At 40.4% G+C, this 23,816-nt stretch overlaps 1 protein-coding gene across 2 annotated transcripts in view; it reads right to left on the reverse strand.

The window, feature by feature from the left end:
- The window catches only part of DPP6 (dipeptidyl peptidase like 6), a 423,216-nt gene that overhangs the window by 34,951 nt on the left and 364,449 nt on the right, over positions 1–23,816 (reverse strand). For both annotated transcript variants that reach the window (XM_040592220.1, XM_040592221.1), the window contains exons 10-16: positions 23,078–23,175; positions 18,125–18,248; positions 17,226–17,264; positions 8,985–9,092; positions 8,305–8,396; positions 6,651–6,698; positions 4,375–4,493 (exon numbers count right to left, since the gene is read on the reverse strand). In XM_040592220.1, the coding sequence (XP_040448154.1) occupies positions 4,375–4,493; positions 6,651–6,698; positions 8,305–8,396; positions 8,985–9,092; positions 17,226–17,264; positions 18,125–18,248; positions 23,078–23,175 (628 nt within the window). The remainder of the gene's footprint in view (positions 1–4,374; positions 4,494–6,650; positions 6,699–8,304; positions 8,397–8,984; positions 9,093–17,225; positions 17,265–18,124; positions 18,249–23,077; positions 23,176–23,816) is intronic.

Below are 23,816 nucleotides of genomic sequence, written 5' to 3' on the forward strand. Positions count from 1 at the left end.
TGGACAAGGTCAGCTTATGACTGAGGTCAGTTGGTGGAGACTGACCAGCTAATGTAAAGGATGCTACGATGCCACTGACCGCAATAAGCAGGGACCTGAACTCCAGGGTCCAGAAAATCGTTGCCGGTTCTGTGTATTCAAGCAAAAGTCTCAGAGACTTCACAGACTTTTTTATGAGAGTGAAGACACTGTAACCAAATCAGCTACATGGAGTACAAGTCAGACTGCAACAGAAATGGTTGCACGTCCTTTCTTCCCCCATGAACAACCTCATTAGGACTCGTTTTAATAGTGCTGGCAGGTTACACTGGGGAGTGAGGGAAGGAGTCACTGAAGACAAGTTGCATCTATTTAAGGTGGAAATACTAAAACTGCACAGCTGACTACAGTGGTAGTTGTTGATAAGGCTTCATCCCTCAGAGGAGAAGGAGCTATCACCTAAAAATGGGCTTCAGTGCTTTTTACTGGCTCAGTGTCATCCAGCCTTGCACTGTACATGTCTGAGCCCCATTAAAGAAATAGGAATAAATTGCTTTCCACAGCCAAATCTTGTAATTTCTTATCCTTTTCTCTATGCAATTAAAATTTACATCCCATTCCAACTGAGAAAAACCTCATCCTCAATTAAATTTATGTATGAAGTAGCAAAACTCTTCCATTCAGATCTTCTTTCTGTTTATCTTAGAGGGAATCAGTGGCAGTGCCAGTGCTGCCTTACGAGAGGAGACAGAAGTGTAAGCCCATATTTTATGATGAAAATGACAGTAGGAGTGACCTTGGTCCAGCACATATTGCTTTTTTGACAGTGTCTAGAGGAGATAATCTAACAGCAGTCTGCAAAGCATCATGTTTCCTTAGATCCTGCTACAGTAATTCAATCATGAGCATATAAAATTAGATGAAAAATAAGGTAACTAGCCTTCTGGGACTGAGTGATTGTAATAAACGTTGCCTCCTGACAGTAAGCATTACATTGTCCTCTTGAAAGAGAGGTTACCTTTTATTATAGCATACTTCTTCTCTCATTTCAGTCTGTGCCAGGTAGCACTGCTGTCAAGCCTGGTCTGGCAGGACAGCAAAAAATCCTATAGGACAATTATATGCTGTCTCTAAGGTACCAAAGCAGCGAGCAGAAAACTACCAACTCTTGACTACTGGAATCAAATAAGCAATGCCAGACTTTTCTTTCTTTGTTTGTTTGTTTCTCAAGTTATATATTTTCCCTTTCCATTGACTTTCCTTTAAGTATCACAGAGTACTTTATAAACATTAGTTGCTTAATCAAATCTTTGAGATCTTGCCATCCATTTTAGAGAAGTTAAGCTGAGTCACAGTCGTGTCTTTGTCTCTAAACTCAGTGAAGTTTGCAACTGAAGGTAACAAAGCAACTTAACAAAAGGGATAGAGAGAAACTGAGGTATGGTGGAAGTTAGTCTCTAAGTGTCAGTACAGAAATTGTTTTCAAGCCATAAATAATTGCCTATGTATATGTCCTATGGACAGCTGAGAAAATACCATTTTTTAAATTATTTCACGCTTGATCACAGAAAAATAATTTATGTTTAGTTACCTTTGAAGATACATATGGGTCTGACATAAAATCATACACCAGTTACTGCTACAAACACACACTTTTGCAGGCAGTCACAGAGTATACACCAAGACCTGAGCTCTGGGTGTTTTTTGTACAACGTAGATGTAGAAGAAAGCACCAAACAGCACTAAGTACTACCTGCCACCGTCTGATCATTAACATCGACTCCAGCTGTGATTTTTTGGGGGAAGCAGAGGTGGGAACTCCTGGCAGAAGCGCTTGGGTAACAGACATTTTAAGATCAACAGTTGTTTGCTCTGCTGGGTGGATGCTGCTCTACCTGCTTGATCAACTGCAGGCAGGATAAGCTGGGCTCCTTTATATAGCCTTGTTCAAGTAGCTTTTCCATCCTTGTGTTATATGTACATATGAATAAATATGATTTCCTGCTAATCAAAAAGATACTAGAGCATGACCGCTTATGGGCAACAAAATAATACCCTGAGGAAGTGAGGCAAGGGCAAGGTCTAGCTAAGCAGCCTGAGGAGCTGGGGCAAAGGAACTCTATTAGTTCATCCGAGTGATTCTCCATCGACCTCAACAGCTCTACCCCAGTTGTACGGCCAAAATCTGATGGGAAGATTACTTTTATCCAGAAGTCTGCATTTCAGCCAGAACAGATGTTTCCACTGACCTCACCCACATCAGCTGTAACAGAAACCAAGTGGAGTTGTCTCTGCTGTAAATGTACCCACAGCAGATATCTGAAGTTAAATGGTTTCTACACAAAAAGCAGTAAAAATAAATGTTTTTGTAAACTGCTTGAAAGCAAAGAGGTTGAAAGACCTCTCACTTTCAGTTACGTAAGTAAGGAATAACTCCATCAAATGCAACGATATTTTAACAAAATCATTGAAAATGGAAATCCTACCAAGGTATCTCTACTTTCTCCTGCACACATAATTTGCAAATGTATCTGGAGACATTGACATCAGCTCCATAGTTCAAGCTTTGCTGCATTTGTGCTACACTGAAAATACAGTTTGAGAATTTAGTCCTGTATAATGAAAATTCAAAGATATATTCAGCAGATGTAAACAGATTTAACTCTACTGATGTTATAATGGAACTATTATTTACAGCAGCTGAGAATCTGGCCCACAGCTTGTTATGCAAAATCATTATCTTGTATACTTGGATTAACGTACATGATAATAAAACTCATTAATCTCTTTAGGTATCACTGCAGGGGTTTGTGAACGAGGTATAATGTAATCCAAACATATCACCTCATAACTTGTTGATAGGACCCTTTAGAAACCGTAATCTTGTTATTCGCAAAAGCTTCTAATTACAGTAAAACAATTATCTTGTTGCAAAGGAAATGGACACTGTCTCTAGCAGCTACTGACAGCTATTCTTGAAATGAAAACAAGAAGAAAAATATATAGGGTTTTTCTTTTAAAGAGATAGACTTCATAAATATGATAACACAGCACAGAACTGTATGTTTAATGGGAAATGACACTTCTCTGCATACGTGTGCTGTAAGTATAGATTCAGAGATATACAGGTAGTCCATTAAGTTAATTAGGCCACTGTACTATTAATGCTACTTCTCTGTACTGTACTGCCAAGTGTTTTTTAGAATAGCTATAAATGCCCCTAAAATACAGTCTGTCTTTCCTTCTTGGGGCAGAACATATTTTTACAAAAATCCATGTCCAGATGTTTTGCTTGGTATTATGTTAACCATTCTATTTCTTCACTTTATCTTGATTATCTTGTTTTTTTCCCATTTTGCCATCTGAAACACTTCTCTGTCCTTGGTCTTCACCCCAAACAGGCACTGGCACCAATGAATTTTCGCCAGCCAGAGAAGGGGCTGCCCATGCATTGCCAAACAAACTGCTGATGTTCAGCAGAGACAAGACTAAGCTGCTCTGTGACAGCACATACTTTTCTTTACGCTACAAACATTTGCTTTCTCCTGAGCTGTTGAAAATAAGGCATTTCTTTTTGGCTCGCTGTTTTGCAATACTTGTTTTAGAGGGTATGCAGCCATTTACACAGCTTTGATCATAGCAGCGGATGACTGGTGTGCATGCATTGTGCGTGCAATTTAGGATAATCAAGCAGAATTAAATTACATAGGATTAAATGCTATGGAGTTCTGCATTTTGTCTTAACAGACCTGGAGTTTCTTCTTCTATGACTCTTCTGAAATGTTCTCTATCTTTAGCCTTTTGGATACTTTATGGCATTTTCATCACAGGAAATCTCTGTCGGACCTGGAGATTACTCCAAGTCAGGGTAAATTTATGGTGAAAAGGAGCAGTGAAATACTAGATACTCTCTACTCACATTGCCCATTAGGTAGCTTTCTGAAAACTGCCCTTTCTTGGCAAAATGTCTTTTCATTGTAACTTTGAATCCCCCTGTTCACAGTACTGGTATGAGCTGATGCATTGGGAACAGTCTCAGTCACCCACAATTCATCCCACCTGGCTGGCTTATGACCCACAAGCTTTCTGACATTTTATGTCCTCTAGGTTTTGCTGTTACTTTAATTTAAGGATGCTCAGAGTGGCTAGAGGAATGTGCCTCTATTTCCAAAAGTCAGAAAAAGGTTGCACACATCTGCTTTCTAGTGTGTGTGTCTGTGTGGGGGAAACACAAAAGAAGAAAAAATTAAGAGTAATTTAAATGCAAAGTGACTCAGATACTTACGGCCAGTCTTTCAAAGCTGGCCACAGTTACACAGGATATCTAAAGATATTGGTGGTGGCTCTAAATGCTATCCTTAGGCACAACAACTGTAATAAAACCCCCCAACATACCTTCACATGTCAGTAGGAAGTATTCCAGATTGTGACTGAAGGATGCACTGAAATAAGTACAGTTTTCGATCAGATCACAAGACAGACACCGCCTGTTGAAGTTTCCATTTGTGCTTGCGCTGAAAAAGTTAATACAAGTCCGTGAAGGTCACTGAGCAAATATTATCTGGGAGCAACATTACTTCAACCTTACTGTAATGTAGAACAAGAACATAAATACAATGTGTCCAACATTAGTAAGAGACAAAGCATTTCCATTTGGTTGAGTTTAAATAGCAGTAATGGCTTTTTTTTTTTTTTTTTTTTTTTTTTTTTCCCTGAATGGAGAATGTATAAAAGGATACTGGTCTTTTTTTGCAAGGTCAGGTGGTTATGAAGGAAGGTACAGTTTTTAAAAGAAAATGATGGCTGCAATTGCACAAGAGGAAGTCATAATTTGGTGAATAGAGGTGTGAAACAATGGAGCAGTATTTCTATACCTACTTATGACAGAAAATGAAGAGCTGGAATTGTTTTCTTAAAGCTTCTTACTGGTTGCCTCACAGGTCTGATTTGCTAGCAGGTGCCTCAGAGGCCAAAGCCCTTGTTTTGGGTTTGAATAGATGCTCTTATAACATCCAAGTAGAAAGAAAAGACTGTATTTACGTGGCCTGTCCATATGCACAGAAGTGCCTTGTAAGAGTCTATTATACATTGAAGAATGAGCAGATTATGAGCAAATATTAATAAATAACATTTTGCATTGCTATAGCATTTTGAAACTTCAAAATGCTTTCCAAAAATTAACTAATAGATTTTTCCAGTGTTACTGTAAAGCAGATCAGTGTTTTTTGCTACGGTTTCATGGTAGGAAGAGATGAGGCTGAGCAACCTGTTTAGGGCCACAGAGACTGAAATGAGTAGCTCTTGCATCTTATATGGTTCAGATTGTGTCTCTGACTTAAATCCTGTTTAAAGCTACTAAATCAAACAGAAAAAGAAAAAAAAAACCCAACACCAAAAACAAAAATCCAGAAAGATCTTCATCTGATATAAGCTGTCAGAGCTCCAGTGGAGCTCTGTGAATGAACATATGCCAAGGTTGCTGCTGAGCTGATGCCCCTGGGCTGGAATGAGAGACAGGCAGACTACCCAGTGCAAGAAATCAGAAATCTGAAGTGAGGCCAGGGTCACAGTGTAATCCAAGTAAGGTCAAGGACATTGACATTTTGGGCATCTCTTTACCTGTTGCCTATGTGGGGAGATGAGGTTAATGAGGAACCAGGATGAGCTGCATGCCAAGCTGAGCAAGGTGTGGGAAGCAGTTTGACTCATGCCAGCAGCTCATGACTCGGCTTTTAAAATGAGATTTTCTTCCCATTTTAATAGAAATGAATGGTCAATATAATTTTGATTTTTTTTCTCTTCAAGAGAATAAACACTGTGCTGAGCTACTCTCAAAAAAATGCGGAGTGCAGAGGCAAGGCACAGAGGTCTCGAAAGGGAAAAATGATTCAATTACAGGTAATTTAGTTTGCTCTAGTTTCCTTTCCACTGAGGGAAAAAAGGTATGACATCATGTTAGAGAAGGAAAACGTACTGACTGTCCCTCATCAACTGATGCTGTAGCCAGCTCTGCCCTTCGCTGGAGAGGCTGAGATGACAGCAGGGTGATTGAGAAGAAAAATAGGACAAATGGAATAGTGATTCCAGAATTATTATTAAAAAGTTGGGGCTTCCTCCCCTTTTTAATCTGCTCCCACGATACTTCACAATAGCTACACTACCAATAGCTTAGTATAAACCAGTTTTTTATTTATCATACAGTTAGGTAGAATACTAAAGACATCTGGAATTTCAGAAAAAAACATTTGCAAACATAACATATTGCTATTTCTTCTCAATTTCATGAAAAGGTGAGGTGCTAGAAGCTTCCAGGGAAACTGCTATCTGAAAGTATAAAGCCACTTTATACCATTAGTTTATGTAATTCTGAATTCTTTCAAGTGTTAAGCAGTTCTGCTGGAAAGTTTTGTGACAGTTTATCAGTCTTGAGACCAATTCAAAATTTGCATTAAAATGAGAAAATTGCTAAATGTAAAACATTTCCAAATGTCAAGCATTTTGTGCTCTCTTGTTACACTGTTCTATCTATTCCAGTGACACATTGCAAAATCTTGCAATGCCATTAAAGACAAACACATAAGAAACTATTTCTATTGCCATCGCTTATGTAATGATTCGTGTAAGACTGAAAAAATGGGAAATTGTGTATGTGAAGTTAATAAAGCACATACCTGTATAAATGTCGCCTCCTTGGCAAATCTTCTGTGCTGTGGAAATAACTGGGGAGAAAAAAATCAAAAGACAACTGTATCATAATTGTATCATCAGAAGGGTGTTTACAAGTATTTCACACAAGATTTTCATTCACATTGCCATTTTCCTGATCTTGTAAAGGCAAGGAAAGTTCAAAATGAATTGGAAAAACATACAGAGGGACACACCGCTGCAGAGGTTCAAGCAAGTATGTTGTAGGCTGCACTACAGTTAAAACAAGCATAGAAATGGTCCTAGAGTGGTCATGGCAGTGGATCAAAAAGGATCAAATGATTAAGTGAAAGAACTTCACATTTTTGCCTCAAGATTTATGGCTCAGAATTTCCTTTCAACACCTTTCTTTTTTCTTTACAACTAGTTTTTACTTCTCTTACTACTTTTCGTTCTTTGCCCAGATACACGTCTAACCGGGGTCTGATGCAAATCTCACTGAAATGTCCTCTTTGAAGAAGGGAGTTGGACTTTGAGGGAAGACGAGTATGAAGTTAAAGAATCCCTCGTTGCCCTTGTTTTGTGCCGAGACTGTGGTGAACTCCTTCTGGGGCTAAAGAGTGACAGCCAGCCCTGTTGTGCACTGAAGGTAACAGAGAGGTGCCGCTGGAGGTGGCCAACCTCAGCCCAACGTGCAGGTCCAGACTGATCCCCCAGGTGCATTTCACATGAATAATGACAGACCACAGGATCAAATGTAGTGTCCGTGGGGTGAATCACACATCAGGCAGGATATTCAGCCCTGCTGATCTGCTTCCAAGAACCTGCACTTGCCTAGATGTACGTTCTGATGCACAAATTGTACGTGGTGTTTTCTGCTTGACTGGCCAGCTCAAATGCAAATAGGACTTTGGTGTTAGCTTGCTGCTCAACTCTGCCAAGTGCTAAAGACACTTATATCGTACTGAAGTTATTGGTAATTGAGGGCATTCAGAACCTTGAAGGAGCATCGCGCTCTTAATGATCATTCAAAGTCTGCCATATTCCAGAGACTTTTTACTCAGCTATTTAGTGACCTTAAGAAACTGAGAGGTGAAAGTCTTGTATCCACCTGAAACTTTGCCTGGAAAGGAAACTATATAGTATTTGATTTCAGCAAGCCTTCCAAACATTTTCTTACATAGTTTCTTGAAAGGAATTTAAAAAAAAATAAACATTTACAGGACTTACTTTACAAACATAAAGGGCAAGTGTGAAGAAGGCATTTTTTTGGTACTCTAACTAAATACTTTTTTTCTAATGCATCGATATTTTTGCAGGTCAATGAAGGATTCTTCCTAAAACTGACTAGGTGGTCAATGAAAATAGATTCGTTCCTTCAGAGGTTAATATCACAAGTTGTAGCAGGAGAAATCACTCTTCTGCACAAACGTATAGTCACAGCACTTTCTATATAGTCACAGAACAAGCGGTTCGAACTATACAGAGGAAATCAAAACAAAGCAAAAGATATAAGTAATGGTGTGAGAGGTTAAGCCAAAATGGAGAGAGCTTCTCCTCTCTTATCTCCATCGTCTTATACTCAAATATTTCAGGCACATAGATACCACCATTGTAACTAACCCTATAGTCCAGGGCTAAACAAAGGACAGCTGATTCATCAGACCAAAGTTGACTTACATTTTATGCCTCTTTTCATCATATGCCAATATCTTTGTCACATCCCAGTCGCCCGATGTAATAGACTGTAAGTTGTCACTGCTACTATTGGGCTGCCGGAAAGAAAAGAGAATTAGTTTTCTTTATCCTTAAAAGAAGATATCTGAGCAAAGCTGCTCTTCTGAAAAAGGGAGCTCTTCAGACTCCATTGCCTTTTAAAAATAAACCAGGCATCTGCAATTTCCACCCCTCCCCCTGCTATTTCTGTGAATCTGCAGGCATAGAAATAATAGAGAGTCAGACTCAACCATAACTCCAGTGAAGATAATGGGATGAACACAGCACAGAACAGCTTCAAACCCCTTCCTCTAATCCAGCATGCCCACGAGCTTCTGATTAATCCTTCATGGCAGTGCAGGGATTTACTTATTTACGTACAATTCAGGTGGCATTAAAATACCAAAACAAAGCAATGATATTGTTTGGCAAGAGGCAGTTGGTCGATCTTTTTCTTCTGAGTTTTTCATTTGGAAATTCATGTTATCTTATGCCCCAAATAGCATCATTCAAGGTTTTCTTTTATGCGCAAGACCCACATTCTACATTTGCACCTTCCACTCTTGCCAGCAGAAGCACAGATACTGCTTTTTATTGCTTTCTGCTTCAGGTGAGACCCAGGAAAGTGGCAGCGAGTGAGTCACCTGTGATGACGACATGGCGATGTGGTAGAACTTCCCTCGTCCTCCCTGGGGAATGGCTCGGACAAAGAAAAACTTCCGCCCGTCCTTGGAAAAAATTGGCTCTTCATTCTGTAAGCGGCAAATGTGAGGGTTGTATTAACAGCAATTTATTGTATTTAAAATTGCTCAGCACTGCAAAAACCTGTCAAATTAATTCACAGCGGAATAGGGAGTGCTCTTTAACAGCAACCTGAGGCAAATGAAAAGCCCACTGAAAACTGGAGAAAGTTTTGAAGATGATTGCTCCTTGCTCTCAGGAAAGCAGACACCTCTCAGCTGTGGGAGGACAAGGAGAAAGGCAGCAAGGAGAGTTCCTGGGCTACAAAGTAAATTCCCATTTGCAAAGCAAAATACACACATACAGCTGACTGCTCGGGGCAATTGGAATAAAGCTTTTAGAAATGGTTTGAATCTCACTGGCACAAGTATGACAAACCCTGTTTACTCTGCTGGAAGAACTGATCTATTTCTGTCCTCGAGGAAACACAACTATCAGCATCTAACTGCTGTCTTTTCCTACTCTCTTACAAATGCTTATTTCACTGAATTATTTATGAAAGCAAGGATATCTTGAAAAACCATCTTTGACACAGAGCTCCCAGGTGAACGTGATGATTGACTTTTATTGGGTGACTAGAACTTTCAACCAGATAGAAGAGACTCAGCAGAAGGAAATCAAATACCACATATGGCAAGCAAGCATTTCCTGGAAGGGTCTTTGTCTTCTTTTTGTACAGGAACCCTGAGGCACAGGGGAAGTCTCCACTGCAGGAGATGGTTGAACAACAGATTACAAGGGAAAGCAGAAGGATGGTCCATATGGTGTGGCACAGTAGCACTGTACCAAGGGAACTAGCTATATGAAGCTCCTCTACTCTGAATCTGAAATAGTTGAGAATAAAACTAGAGCTGAACCTCCCCTGTGATGTCAGGCTTTTCTGGGGACTGGCTTGAGCCCTGCCTTCCCTGGACCAGCTTTGTGGATCCTTCTTCTTCAAGGGCAGTCAACAGGGGAGCTGTTGCTCAGCCTCTTCGGGGTCCTCCTTTGGTTCAGTGTTAAACACACCAGCTTTCTGCTTGGCCCATGTCGAGACAGTGCACGGAGCCAGCAAGAACTTGATTGTACAGGGAGAACTTATGGCTAATGCAAACACCTACAGCAAAGAAATAAACATTTTTATTTCTCATAAGCTAACACATTACTCTTACTGTACGTTCTTTTGTTCCCAGTTCTTTACTGATTAATTCTTTTCCACTGTTTATCAGATCTATCAATACTGCGTTAGGTGTTCAAACTGTTTGTTTTTTCTTTTATTTCCTCCTGCTTAGGTTTTCAGTATATTTTAAAACATGCCCATTTACAGCTTGTTGCAGCTCTATGAAATAATGGTTTTATTTGCTTCTGACATTGTTCTGGAACCTGAAACATGAAACTCTATATTATTTCCAAATGTCTTTCATGACAGGAGAAACCTCATTGAAAAACAACTGTGATAACTTGGGCAAACCTTCTGCTTGATAGGTTTTCCTTTACTGAGGTAAATAGCAATGAGTTCACCCTACATCCCTGTATCTGTGCCTGCTGCATTATATATTCCAGCAATTGGTCTCTGCCAGTGAGAGCAGGCGTTGTGCAGATTAGTTTGAGGTTCATTCGGAGTTACAGGGGAAGGAGGTACATGGCACAGGTGACAGATGTGAGGCTTTAACACTCGGCTGATATTGTGAGACAGCCTGTTTGCCTCTGTTGCTGGAAAGACAATGCATTAATACAACCAGAACTTTGTTTAGGGTCTTGGCAGAGATGATGACTTATCCCAGATGGCAAATGTAGGGGGACGGGACATCAGGCTGAAAGGCTTTTGGAACAGGACTTTATACTGTAGGGAGCTATAACAGGCACATAATTAAAATATTCTGCATGTGATACAAACAGTTTGAGCCTTTGGTTGACTATTATTGACTGGATCCCACAAACAACTCTAGAACAGAATAGCCCTCCTTGAAAACAATAGGAGATTGGTTTAAGTGCTGGTAAAAGAAAATACTTTTCCCATGCAGTATGTAGGGAATTTTTGGATATTGTTGCCACAGGAGGATGATGGAAGCAGTTGGTATTAGAAGATGCAAAAATGGATTGAACAAACTCATGATTCGTTAACAGATCCTAAAGGGAATAGACATGGATATAGTCTCAAATGTCTGCAATCATTTTATTGTGGATGGTGGTGAAATATGAGAGGACTGGAGGGCGGAAAGCAGCTGGCTCACACACCATCCTTAAATACCATCAACTGCTGTGCCTGGTAAGGACAGAATGATGGAGCAGAGGGAGCAGTGGTGAGACTCAGGGCACTTCTTAAGTCCTTATGGCTCTTCTTGCCCTTCTGCTCAGCTACATCTCTGTATTTAGACACATGAATTCTACCCAAACAGTCAAGGCCAGTTTCCAAAAATCCTCTACTTTGTGCAGATGAAGGACAAAGCTGTTCTCATGTCAGCTGCACGTAGCAATAATGCAGTGCTCTCAGACTTAGGTGTAAGGGAGAAACAAATCCACAGCAGCTTAAACTAAAGCTTAAATCTGACCAAGTGTGGGTCCCTGGAGCCACTGGCCCTTCTGGGACCCATGTGAACAGACTGGTTCAGGAAGCAGATCTACCCAGGACTGCTCATCTGCAATGGGCGAGTGTCCCCTGGGTGGAAGAGGAAGGACATAGAAGGCTGGAGCTGAGGACTACCCAGTCAGCCTCTAAGCTGAAAGAAAATCACTAAACAAAGGATGACCCTGTGGCTGGAGAAGCAATCGGTGGGACTAACAAACCTACATTGCTATCAGCAAAAGAAAGGGACAGCAACTCCATCTCCAGCAACGTGTTTCCTGCTGTGATGATGCCACCAAAGACTTCAGCTTTGGTGGAAAAGATAAGGTGATGGCAGGCTGCAGGAGGGCACTGTAACTCTGGAAGGGTCAGTGCTGCAGTTCAGAGTTGCACAACACAGGTCAGTGTATCTGCAAATGGTCGGGAGAAGAAACCAAGGAGTGCCTCAGAGGCTTATCCCAAGTTAGGTAGAATCAGGATGGACGAGGGGACATGCTAAATGCAGTCTGAGCTTCTGTATCTTGTAGAGTGGGGCATTAAGTCCTGAAGTAAGAAATAACAAAAGAAAAAAAAAAAAAAGATAGAATGTATTGAGCATGTTCAGCTGTGTTTGGAGAGGGATCACTGAGCATCACTGGATCTGCAGCCACCTGAGGAAGACCCCTCTGGTGAAAGCAGAAAAGGCAAGGAGCATGCAGGATGGTGGGGAGTGCACAGGTGTCTCTGACCTGGAGGATTTGCATGACCAAACGTGCACTGCAATGAACTTTGAAAGAGAAATTGCCCCCTTTACGGTGAGTTGGAATGTGAGAAATCCATGTGGACCTCCAAGTACAGCACCACCAAGCCCACCCACACATTAACATGGGCCAAACAATCATCATATTGCAGCATCACAAGTTGCAGCTCCAAACTGGCCTGCCTGTGCTTTCATGGTTCAACACACTCCCTGCCTCCTGCTCTTCTGCAGTATAGTGCCTCACATGCTTTTGGCTGGACTCCCTGTATTTCCTCACGGAAATCAGAGGGAATGCAGATTCTTTGAAATTTGTTTTTATTACAGACTAGGAATTATACTTTGGTGAGAATTACGTTGTTCTGATTCATCATCAAGTTTTAGAAAGGAAAGCAAATAATCTGAATAACCTAATCCCTTCCAACTGATCCTCTGATGCTTTTTTCCTTCCTCAGCATGGTCTCCTCGCCTCTCTGTCTGATCCACCTTTGCCCAGATCCCATAGTTCATGATTTTGCTCTGCAGGTATTTATTGTTTCATGGAAATGTCCCAGTACTTTGAAGTGTCACAGGGCCATAGCTCTGACAAACAGCTGGGTGTGACATGAATCCTTTTAACTCTGCATTTTGGTAAACACTTTGTGGAAATCCAACAAATTGTTAAAAATGTGCATTGGCTTTACTGTGACAATGAAGGCACTTCCTCTTTTGGGCACAAAGGGAAGCTCTCTTTTCATCCCCTGCCACACTCAGCACCCTGTGGCAATGCTCCATCTCTGTCCACACGCTCATCTGTGCTTGGGTGCACCACACCAACCGCCATCTCTGAAGCCAGGGCACCTGCACCAAGATACAGGGTCATCAACTGGCGAGGAGAGGAGCCCATGCCTCTGGGTATCAATCCCTCAACTGGATGACATCAGAACTCTTTGTTTAAGCATCAGAGGCTCTGTTTGTAGCCAGAAGCTGCTTCATTAACTCGGGCAGATGAATTTGGGTATTTGAATTATGGGCCTCTAGGTCCTATTTCTGCTGCATCCTTTGTCTTCAGGGCAACATTAGGTCAGTTATGGGGTTGTTACATGACAAAAGGGTTTTACAGGGTGAAAAAGTCAGTCTTGTTTGTAAGGGTCTCTGACCCCTTTTTATTTTAATAATCTCATTTCATACTGTGTATTAACTATGTGTAAGAATCATTACTGGCTTATCAGTAAGGCAGATTAATGATTACATATTCCAGCAATTCGTCACCACATTAAGGCAAGGAAGTTGTGAAGGAAAAATGGTGTGAGGTTTTCAACATCTCAACCTTTTGACAAAGCAAGAGTCTTTAGTTTCAGACTGAGATGATCTGAAACACTAGGGAAATAGAAGGACTGGAAAGAAAAATGCAGCTCAAAGGAACTATTATCAGGGGAGGCCAGTCAGCCCATGCAGGTGGGTTAGGAGGTCATATGTCTCTAAATAAGCTTGTGGCAATCTCCTGGTCCTGCCAATGTCGATGTCAAAGCTTACAGACTTTGGTGGAGTTGGATCTGCACCCTGGGTCATAATTAGATTTGTTCAGGCCACATTCATAATTAAATAAATTGATTAAAATGCCAGTAAAATTTATCTTCAGCAGGTGCTCAGAAATTGTCCTATTTCTCCCTGGCTGACTCATTGTCTGTATATGACATCACTGGCACTGTTGGAAAATGGCCTCTTATCAAAAATTGAAACAAAATTGTTTACAGCTAGAATTAATGTTTCAAATAATTCGTATATTTAAGTAAAAGTGTGAGTAAAGTTCAGTCTGACTCTTATGCTCAGAAGTGCACAAGCAGATATATAAATAAAAGCAGTAAAAACTTCCAAAGTCCCAGGCAGTTTTGGTGAACGTGTGTCTGTTCCTATCTGTACAAAAGGTTTGAAAACACTGTCCATATCATCTGGCAAGGAGTGACAGATACTTTCTAGCAAAACCTGTGTGAATACAGTGTAGTTCTCATTATACTTTGAGTAATTTATCCTATTTTTCAGCTCCACAGACAGTAACAGCAGTATTTCTCTTTGCCTGTGTTGGAGAGAGGCTTTCCAAAGATTTTGGATTTCAATGAAATTTATCTGTGAACTTAAGTATAGAAGGGAACATGAGATCATTTACTATGAACTTTCATATGCAGACTATTGAATGTCATTGCATTACCAAACTACTATAAAACCAACAAAATTCAAATTCTTATGTCTTATGCCCTATCTCAGAATTCCCACTATTTCAGACCAGTGAAAAAAGTCAGCCCTGCCATCCTTGGCCCCTGGTATCTTCTGATATGGATGTTCTCTCCTCACCTCCTGCTCCCAGCCTACTGTGAAGTTTGCCCCTATTCCAGGAAGACCAGATGCACTTGAATTCCTAATGAAAAGGTAAAGCTCCTGTATGATTTTCAAACCAGGTGTATGGAGGACTTTGAAGAAGTATTTTAAAGAATGAGGCAAGCAGTTCAGTTCCTCAGTCCTATTGATTTAAAACTGGGGTACTGCTCAAAAGGAGATCTGGTCAAGGGAGCATACGGAACAGGTTGGTCCACTGACTGTGTGACCACACTGCTCACCATACCAGCTGGCTACAGAGGGGAACTGGGCACTTGGCTCATATGCATTTACCTATATTAAAACGTCTCAACCAGGGAGTCTTCATCCTGAGCTGAGTCACACTCCCGAGTTCCTTCAGTAGCTGGCGAATGTGCAATTCATCTCTCTCTTAAAGAGGTTAGGGGACTCACACCAGCACTTAACATTTTCACATCACTCTCACAGTCAGACACACATGCCGTGAAAATAACTTTCTGGTTGTCTCAATGTGTCATAGAATAAAAGGTAAATATAGAAAATACAATTATCCTAGTAATCATATATTGAGTCAAAACTAGAATTTTAAGTAATTTTGCTGTCAGAAATACAGGTGAAAGAGCTCTATCATTCCTCAGACTCTTACAAAAGCCTTTGGAGAATACTGTCAAATGTCTCCAAAGTCCATAGGAAATGTCATCTGAGTTTAGTACTGAGATGTCTGACCCATTTGGCTGTAATGAACATGCTTCTCTAACCTCAAACTAAAGTATATGCTGTTTGGAGATGCAGTAAAACGAAGTATATTTCCCTGGAGCAGGCCCATTAGAGGCTGGCAGATCATTTACTACAGTTATTCAGTGCAAAGCACCATCTTTTAATGTCTGTCCATGTAGTAGGTAAATGACTAAAGAACCACAAAGAACCACAGCAGTGTAAAAACACAAGTTCTACTATACTGCATTAATGGAAGCCCCAGTAAATAGCAGTGAAAGTATTAAAGTATCCTTGAATCTATAAAATAAATGAATCCTTTGAAGATTTTTTAAGATCCAAAACCTGGGGAATCTAATTTTCTCTTTACTTGGCTTATCTTTTAAGCTTTTGTTTTCTACTCAATCCAACGTTGTTCTTATGAATGTAAAGAATACTTTGGCAGCATTTTTATTCTATACCTGAGTATACCAGCAAAAGATTATTTCAAATGCTTGGAGCACAAAATCTATTTCCTCTGTAAAACCCATTTTTATCTGGATCAGACATAGCCCATTGCTGTAGGACAGTCACTGGAACAGAGGAGATCACTGTTCTTGCCATGAACTGATGAACTGCGGTTTCTACAGGTTCTTGGATCCTTTGAACAAGCTGTGACAAAAATGTGAAATGCTTTAAATCTGGACTAGAAAAAATATAGCACAAGACCTTTATCTGACATGCTACTCCCTGCCTGGCATTCACATATTCCATGAAAAACAGTTCAGTGTTGTGGCTGAATTAGTATCAGCAGCTTCTCTCCCAAGAACAGCTTAATCAAATCTGAGGTCACTTCACAAACTGACTCCTGGGGAAGTGTTATAAATGATCTTCCAGAGATTTACATGCTGGAAATCTACAGGTTTTATACAGACATATGTTGAAAAAACCCAACTCTGTTCCAAAAATTAAAAAAAAAAAAAAAAGGAAAAAGAAAAAAGGAATAGAAAAGTCCCATAAATCAAAACTTCTTGCAGGTTAAAATGTTCTGTCCTATTTTGTATACCTATTCTTTTCCCCAGAATTTATTTTCATCTTTGTTTTATTTCATTTGGGGGATGGGAGCATGTAGCCATATAAAGTAATATGTCATGCATAAGTTACAGTGTCAGAAGAATTATGTGCCACTGTTGTCTGTTAAAATAGGGTATTAAAATCCATCAGGCAGCTTTTCCCCGTTCTGTGCTCCACATAAGCCCTTGTTGTTTTAACTGCCCCATTGACAACTCAGCTTCATTTTTTCACCTTTCTAACATCTGCAAATAACTGCAGAGTAACACAGAAAAATTTGTTGATTTTAGCTTAAGTGAATTAAAAGTCCTGTCTGCATGATTTTGGCTCTGAATGGACATAGCTCCTCTTGATAAAATGACCTTTGATCGTCTCTTTTCAACAGTAGACTTCTCTCCTGTCTAGAGGACCAGAAAACAACCACCATACTGTTTAAAATCATCATTAGTCTCAAAGAAGGATATGAAGGACTCCCTCTGAGGTTGATGAGTCTTACATAGTTACTGTCAGGGTGACCTTCCACCAGCATCAGCTTTTCATCTCTTAAATCCAAGTAAATTGCAGGCAAGAACTACGGGACCTACCGGAGAAGGTGGCACCTTCCATAAGACCTTGTTTATTACTAAGAAACTCTTCTGTATAATACAAATCGTGCCATCTTCCAAGCAGCTTTCTCAGGTCTGGAAATCAGCTTTTTCTCTTTGGGGGAAAAGCAATGAAACAAAAAGCCTACCAAAAACTTGATTGCAAAGAGAAGATCGCTATTACCTGTCTGTGCAGCCAGCCTTCACTTTCGTCTTCATGTTTCTAAAACAGAAGAAGATCATTAATACCAGACTGCACGTATTACATTTTGCTTATTAGTGCAGGAAGCAGTTGGATTGAATCTGAAAAGTTGTTCAGAAATACAAAGAAACTGTTTAAATATGTGCTTCAGGAGTGTTATCCACTGCTGCTCTGCTTGTCTTTCCAATGAATAAGCATGCACTCATTCAAGAAAGCATTTTACTCATACAGATGAAACACATAAATGCACAAGGTACATTATTTGCCAAAGAAATAAAGCTTGTTAAGAAATAAATAAAGGTTGAAATGAAAGTTGTTAAGAAAAGACTCTGCACTGTGCTGTATGCAACAGTACTGCATCATTTTTTCAAGGGATGGATGTATCAGAACAATTTTCTACTGTGGAAACACCTATGCCAGTTTAAAAGATGGTATCTGCTGATAATTACACAGGTTATATCACTGCACCATTTACATTAATGTGTCTAGAGAAGGGATTAATTTACTACAACTGAAATGCAGGTAGATAAGCACGAAGCATTTTAAATGGAATTAAATATATATAACACCATTAAACTAGAATGTTGAAAAGATATCAAGGTTACAAACTGTTGGGGTGTGTGTGTGCTTGTGCATGTGTACAGTTATTTCAAGACAAGTAATGCCTCTCTTACGCACACAGACACACAGAGTGTTTCTGGCTTTCTAGAAGGTGTAAAAAACCCCCAAACAACAAGTAATTATTGCGAACTGCTTATATTCCCTGTCTGCCTAAATAAATGTGTGTCAGCTGAGTTGTCGCCAGGTAAAATTGAGATACTTTCTCCTTGTGTGGGTTCTGAAAACCTATGGCAAGAGGCCATGTGGCTCATCTCTCCTACCTTTGTGCAGACTCCTGTGGTGGCATCACACAGAGTCAGGATAGACACGTTCTGGGCCCTGTTCAGCCAGTTTACTGCCACCTTGGTGCTGGTTGCCCACTTCACCATGGTTATGTAGTAGTCCCTGCAAACACAGACATAAATCAAAGAACTCACAATACTGACATCCCAATGAACTGGCACATGGCAGAGCAGTCGGAGGCTGCTGAAGGCAAGTGGTCCAGGAGAGATCTCTGGTTATTAAGAAAGCTGTGTCTTGGCATCTCTAGGCTGCCTTAGGTATGGATTTTAACCCCTAAAAATTACATTTTTAGGGCTGCGCAGGTGTTTTATCTGCCACTTCTGAAAGTCATTTTCAAAGAAGAGACGAATGCAGAGATAAAGAATCTTTAAAGTTATTCCATCTCCGAGAAGGATTGAAACACCTTCAGCTACAAATTTATGCACAGGTGGAAAAGAAATTGCAAATAATTTCCATTCTGAGCACACTAAGCAGTTGACTCAGACCCATCACCAGCAATGGTTGGATTCTTTATGCTTACGAAGAGCTAATGGCCTCTAAATATGCCTACTACATACCAAAATATCCATGAGTGTTGCATTAAAAGGAAAACAGCAAGAAGGATATGGTTTAGAGACACAGGATTTCTGTAAAGCATCTGGTTGGCATAAAACGTCAGCAGAGATGCGAGTCTGAATTGGCAAAACTGGCGTCCCACACTCCTTGTACTACTGCTGGACATATTCAAGTTGTGGTAATACTTGGAGTAAATCCCCAGTGAATAATGGAACCACTCGGGCTGGGCTGGAAAATACAGGATCACAAGTAAATACCCCAATGGCCGCCTTCACAGAGCCAGTGTGCATTGGTACCCACAGCTGTCCACCTCTGCAGCAATTTAGGGCTTCACCACCTGATCTGTAGGGTAAAACTGGCTGAGCTGATAACACCAGTGATGTTATAACATATTGCTGGGCTACGTGGGCCAAAGACATCCTTAAATTGTAATATGACTTTTCACAGCATACAGTCTGTAAAAAATTTATTAGTTCATTTGTTTGCTGTGAAATATGTACAAGGAATTGTTGCTCTCATTGGAATTAATGTGCTGTGTCACTGGAGAGTACTTTGTGTTCTGGCAAGCGCTCCTGCATATACTGAAGAGAAAGGGCAAAAGCAACAAAGGCCTGTTTGTCTAGCGAAATAACAAGTTGGAAATTGATTTTGTAGGTTTCAGTAATATTTAGTGCTTGAATTTGGCTGGGAAAAAACAACAGAAGACCTCAGTGACTGCACCCGCTGCACTAGAAGGAAGGATGCTTCCAGGTGAGACAACAGCAGTCTGAAAACTCAGTGTCTGAAATAGAATTGTAATTTTACTTTTTATCAGCAACAGTATAGGCCCTAAGAGGAAAAAACCAACAAAGCAAAATTAAACTGTATAACCATCTCTTCTTTCTTTCCAAAATTAACTGAGCAGATTCAGTCTCCCCAGAAAAGCAATGTGAATTTAGTACATGTTGTGGCTTGGAGCATTTTTTCCATAGATCCAATTTAAAGTTTGAAGGACATATATTCAATTTTTACATCCCTCTCACTGTTTGAACACAGGAGCCACAGCTCTTTCTCGGAAACTTTAAATTATTATTTTAGGTCAAACATTCTCTTCCCTACCATCCCAGAGATGGGCATGGAGTCTCAATTTCTTTCTGAAGCCTCTCCCACCCATCAAGCCCAAAGATACCCCAGCCAGCAGACAACTGCAGATGCTCGTACAGTTATTACTCTAGTCTGAGAGTAGCGTGGAGTCTTTAATTTACTTCATTTCACATCTTTTTGGTAGGACAACCAAGTTTCATGTTTCCTATTTTGCAGAGGAAAATAAGACAATAAGGTGTGATTCATTGCAGTTAATTTTAAACATCTGCAGCTCCAGCAGCTGCACCAGTTGAGCAGCCAGCGGAGAAACATGGGGAGTCCGTGCACTTCCCAAGCCCTCTGCACCCGACCTGTCCCAGATTTTATATAGAGCTGATTTAAGCAGAATTTAAGTAGAAGCTATTTCTTTGCATAGAGCGAAATCTAGACCAGCTGGGACCTGAGCACTTCGTTTGTAGGCATCCACACAGGGTTACACCCTCCCACAGGAAAAGAACAACTCAACTAAGCTCCTTCAGGAAGGGTGCAGCTATGCTGAGCTTTGTGATATATTTCTCCATCCTAGTAAAGATGTTGGTGGTTGGGTTTGCAATCACCTGAGACCGATTATTGTGCAGCGCCCTTATTCATACCCTAGCTCTACTTGGCTGATTTCTGCAGGTATGGATCTACAATATGAATACTTAAAGCATGACAACAGTGATAAAGCCATAAACACCACAAAGAACAGACAACGGCACATTATATGGCCAAACGATGGGCAGCAGCCCAGCCCACCATCCCTGGGGCACAGCTGGCTCCAGCCTCTGATCCAGACTCCAGTTGTCTGATTTCTCCATTATTTATTTGCTCATGACCTATGCAAGGACCATTGATGATTTCTGCATGCAGGGGAGATAAGATCTTTCTTTAATTTGCCACCTGGGATGCAAATATGACATGAGAAATAGGTCAGATCATGGTCTAATTCTGACCACCTGCTGATGTAATTCTTGGGGTCCAATGGTTTTCAACAAAATAAAAAAAGCCTGTCAGGCATTAAATGTTATAATACTTCTTTTCCCCCCTGCAATTTCTACCCCTTTCCATCCCTTTTTTTCCTCCAGAAAAGTGTGGCATTGGAGAAAGTTTGGCAAAAATGCTGGAATAAAAAAAATTTAAAAAGGAAGAATTATCACAACTGTACCTTTTCCCCCCAAATATGTTTTCCCATCATCAGCTTTGCTTTTTTTCTTTCTTGTTTTGTTTTTAACTGAAAAATACCCCAATTGTGTGGAAAATTTCTGACTTCCTTTAATTCTGAAAGAAAAAAAGACCCTGGTATATCTGCACTTTATTCTCAGCTTTATTAATTGTACTAAACCACTTTGCTCCGATAAAAGGAACACCAAGAAGCACCACTGTGTCCATATATCATCTGCATGAACAGACTGAGCACATTGAAATGCTTCAGATAGGACCGCTCTGCTTGAAGATCCTTATCACCAGCTTCCCCTGCTTCTTTGAAACTCCCTTCTGTAACTAACTGTACGGTACATCCCTCTTGCCTATTTTAATGAATTGTTATCACACTAATCCTCTCATTTCAGAGAGCAGATGCATAATGAAAATGCACCCCTATTGCTCTAGCAGCACTACTTATATCATGCCCTAGGGATGGCAATTGCTACGGTTTTGATGAAATATACAGAGAGTAATTAATTATGATATATTTTGCATCATTTTAAAATATTGATTGCAACCAAATAAATTGCAGCCACTCATAACCATATAGAACAAATTTATTAACAACATTTAGATCCTGCAGTCTGAAGTTATTACTATAATTAAAATATTTCTGAGTCTTGCCGTTTACAGAGTATGCTAGCAATAGAAAAAATTATATTGTCCAGGAGCTGCAGTTCTGATACTGTTCTTGGGATACTGCAATGGGGATGCTGCAATCCTGAATTGCTGCCTGCTGTATACAGACCTGAAGTTGTATTTTTGAAAGGCCAGTGCATTAATGCCCATTTGAATTGGTCACAGGTCATATACATTTTTTGTTGCATAAATAGATTTGGAGTATTTTAGAGTTACTCAGTGAAAACATGTTGTGAGGCTGACACTACCTTTTCTAGCAAAGAAAGGCAGCTCCCACCATAAATGATCCCACTGGTTTAGTACCCGCTCATCAGATGACTACACAGCCTATCCACCAGCCTTATATATTTATCCTGCATAATAAAGATCACCCCTGCACCCTCCCCTGCCCTCCAAGCTGTCCTGTTTCATCAGCTCTGTGCTGTATCTCTGTCTTTATTGGCACTGGAATTACAGATCCAGCAATCTCATTTAGCAATCGATAAAAACAGGTGAGCATGTATGTTGGCTGGACGCTCTTACACAAACAAGCAATGCGCCTGGGAATGATAACCTTGCATGACATTTGGCAGGGTCGCTACGGGTACTTTAGACGTAGAAGCAGAGTCTGGTTTCTCTTGCCCTGCACAAAGCTACTTCAAGCTACTGAAATTTGGATTTGGGTTCTAATCCGTGAGCTCTGCTGGGAGGAGGGCCATGCGTTCCCTAAAGCTGCTTCTCTGCTGAACAAGGGAAAGTTAGCTCAACGTAAACATAAACATCATACACCATGTAACATAAACACACACAACATAAACGCAGCTCCAGCTTATGTACCACATGCTGAAGTCCAAGCCAAACTTTTAAACTTTGCTGCACGCAGACTTAAGTGCTTACTTAATTAGAAATGAGTGTCTAAGTAGTTGGCTGAATCGCAGGCCAACTTCTAAAATACACTTGCCCTAAAAGCAACAAAGTTTTCCTTTTTATTTTTAAGGAAGACTGGGCAATGTATTTGCAGAACATCTGCCTGGTTTCACTGGTTTATGTCACAAAGCAGTGAGCTCGTGGTTGCTGTGCTATAGGGCTGCCCTGTTCCTGCTTCACAGTCTTTCATACAGGCTGCAGACAAGATCCCTTCCACAGTGATTACAAGTGAAATGGACGTGTTCTTACAGATATGGGGACATTCTGCCAAGTTCTCCAAAAATAGCCCTACTCTGAAGTCAGTCCGCGTCACAGCAACTTCAAGTAAAAAATAAATAATGGTCTACAAAATACACGGAAGAAGAAAAATAATTTGAAAAATTTCAAGCAGATTTACACAAAATGGAACTCTAATAGTGGCAAAGAAAGATACTGTAAAACGATCTTGAAAAAACTCAGAGTGAGCCTGATTTCAAACCCCAAAAGAATTTGGGTCCAGCATCCCAGGGTGAGAAAGCACGTACCTCATTCTCTGATCATCTGGGGGAGTCATCTCCAGGTCATGGGTAGGTCCATTCAGACCAATCACATGCAAAGAAATAGTTGGATTTTCCATTCCAGCCTGGATTTTAAAATAAGAATAAATTATCATACCTTATACAACACTCAATGGTTTTGATTTATTATATCCCCATGAATTACAAAATGCATTCCCATTGTATGGGGTTGTGGACTGGACCGCTGTGGTCATTCCCAGGGAAACTGCAACCGTAGTGATGTGGCACAGAGGTGTGGAAAGGTTGGTGATCACAACCAAGTGTTAATTTTACTTAGGAGACCTCTAGCCTTGGTAAAAAATACCACTTTTCACGGTGACTAGAAATATTGCTATTTTATGTATCTTTTGATAAAAGGTTGTCTAACAGGATGATGGTCGATAGAGTGAAATAAGGGTTCATTTTGTATTGTAGGAAAGGGCATCCCCTGCTGAATCATTGTTACTTTCCACAAAACCTGCATGTATGTGGATACCTCTCCTGTTAAATTATGGTTCAATTTGGACCAACATGTGAGGGCTTAGGTAATCAGCGCATAAAGCAAGACACCCAGAAGAAATGACTGCAGCACAGTACACTCCTGTACTGTTTTATAGCAGAAAATTACGGCAATAACAGCAGCAGTGTATCAATACTGGCAGAGAGCTCTGCCGGTGCTGTGTACCCACTGCAAGGCTGCTGTACGGGTCTCCACAGTCAAGGAGAG

The sequence above is a fragment of the Falco naumanni genome, chromosome 4 (assembly GCF_017639655.2).
Source record: "Falco naumanni isolate bFalNau1 chromosome 4, bFalNau1.pat, whole genome shotgun sequence".
NCBI classification, from domain to species: Eukaryota; Metazoa; Chordata; class Aves; order Falconiformes; family Falconidae; genus Falco; species Falco naumanni.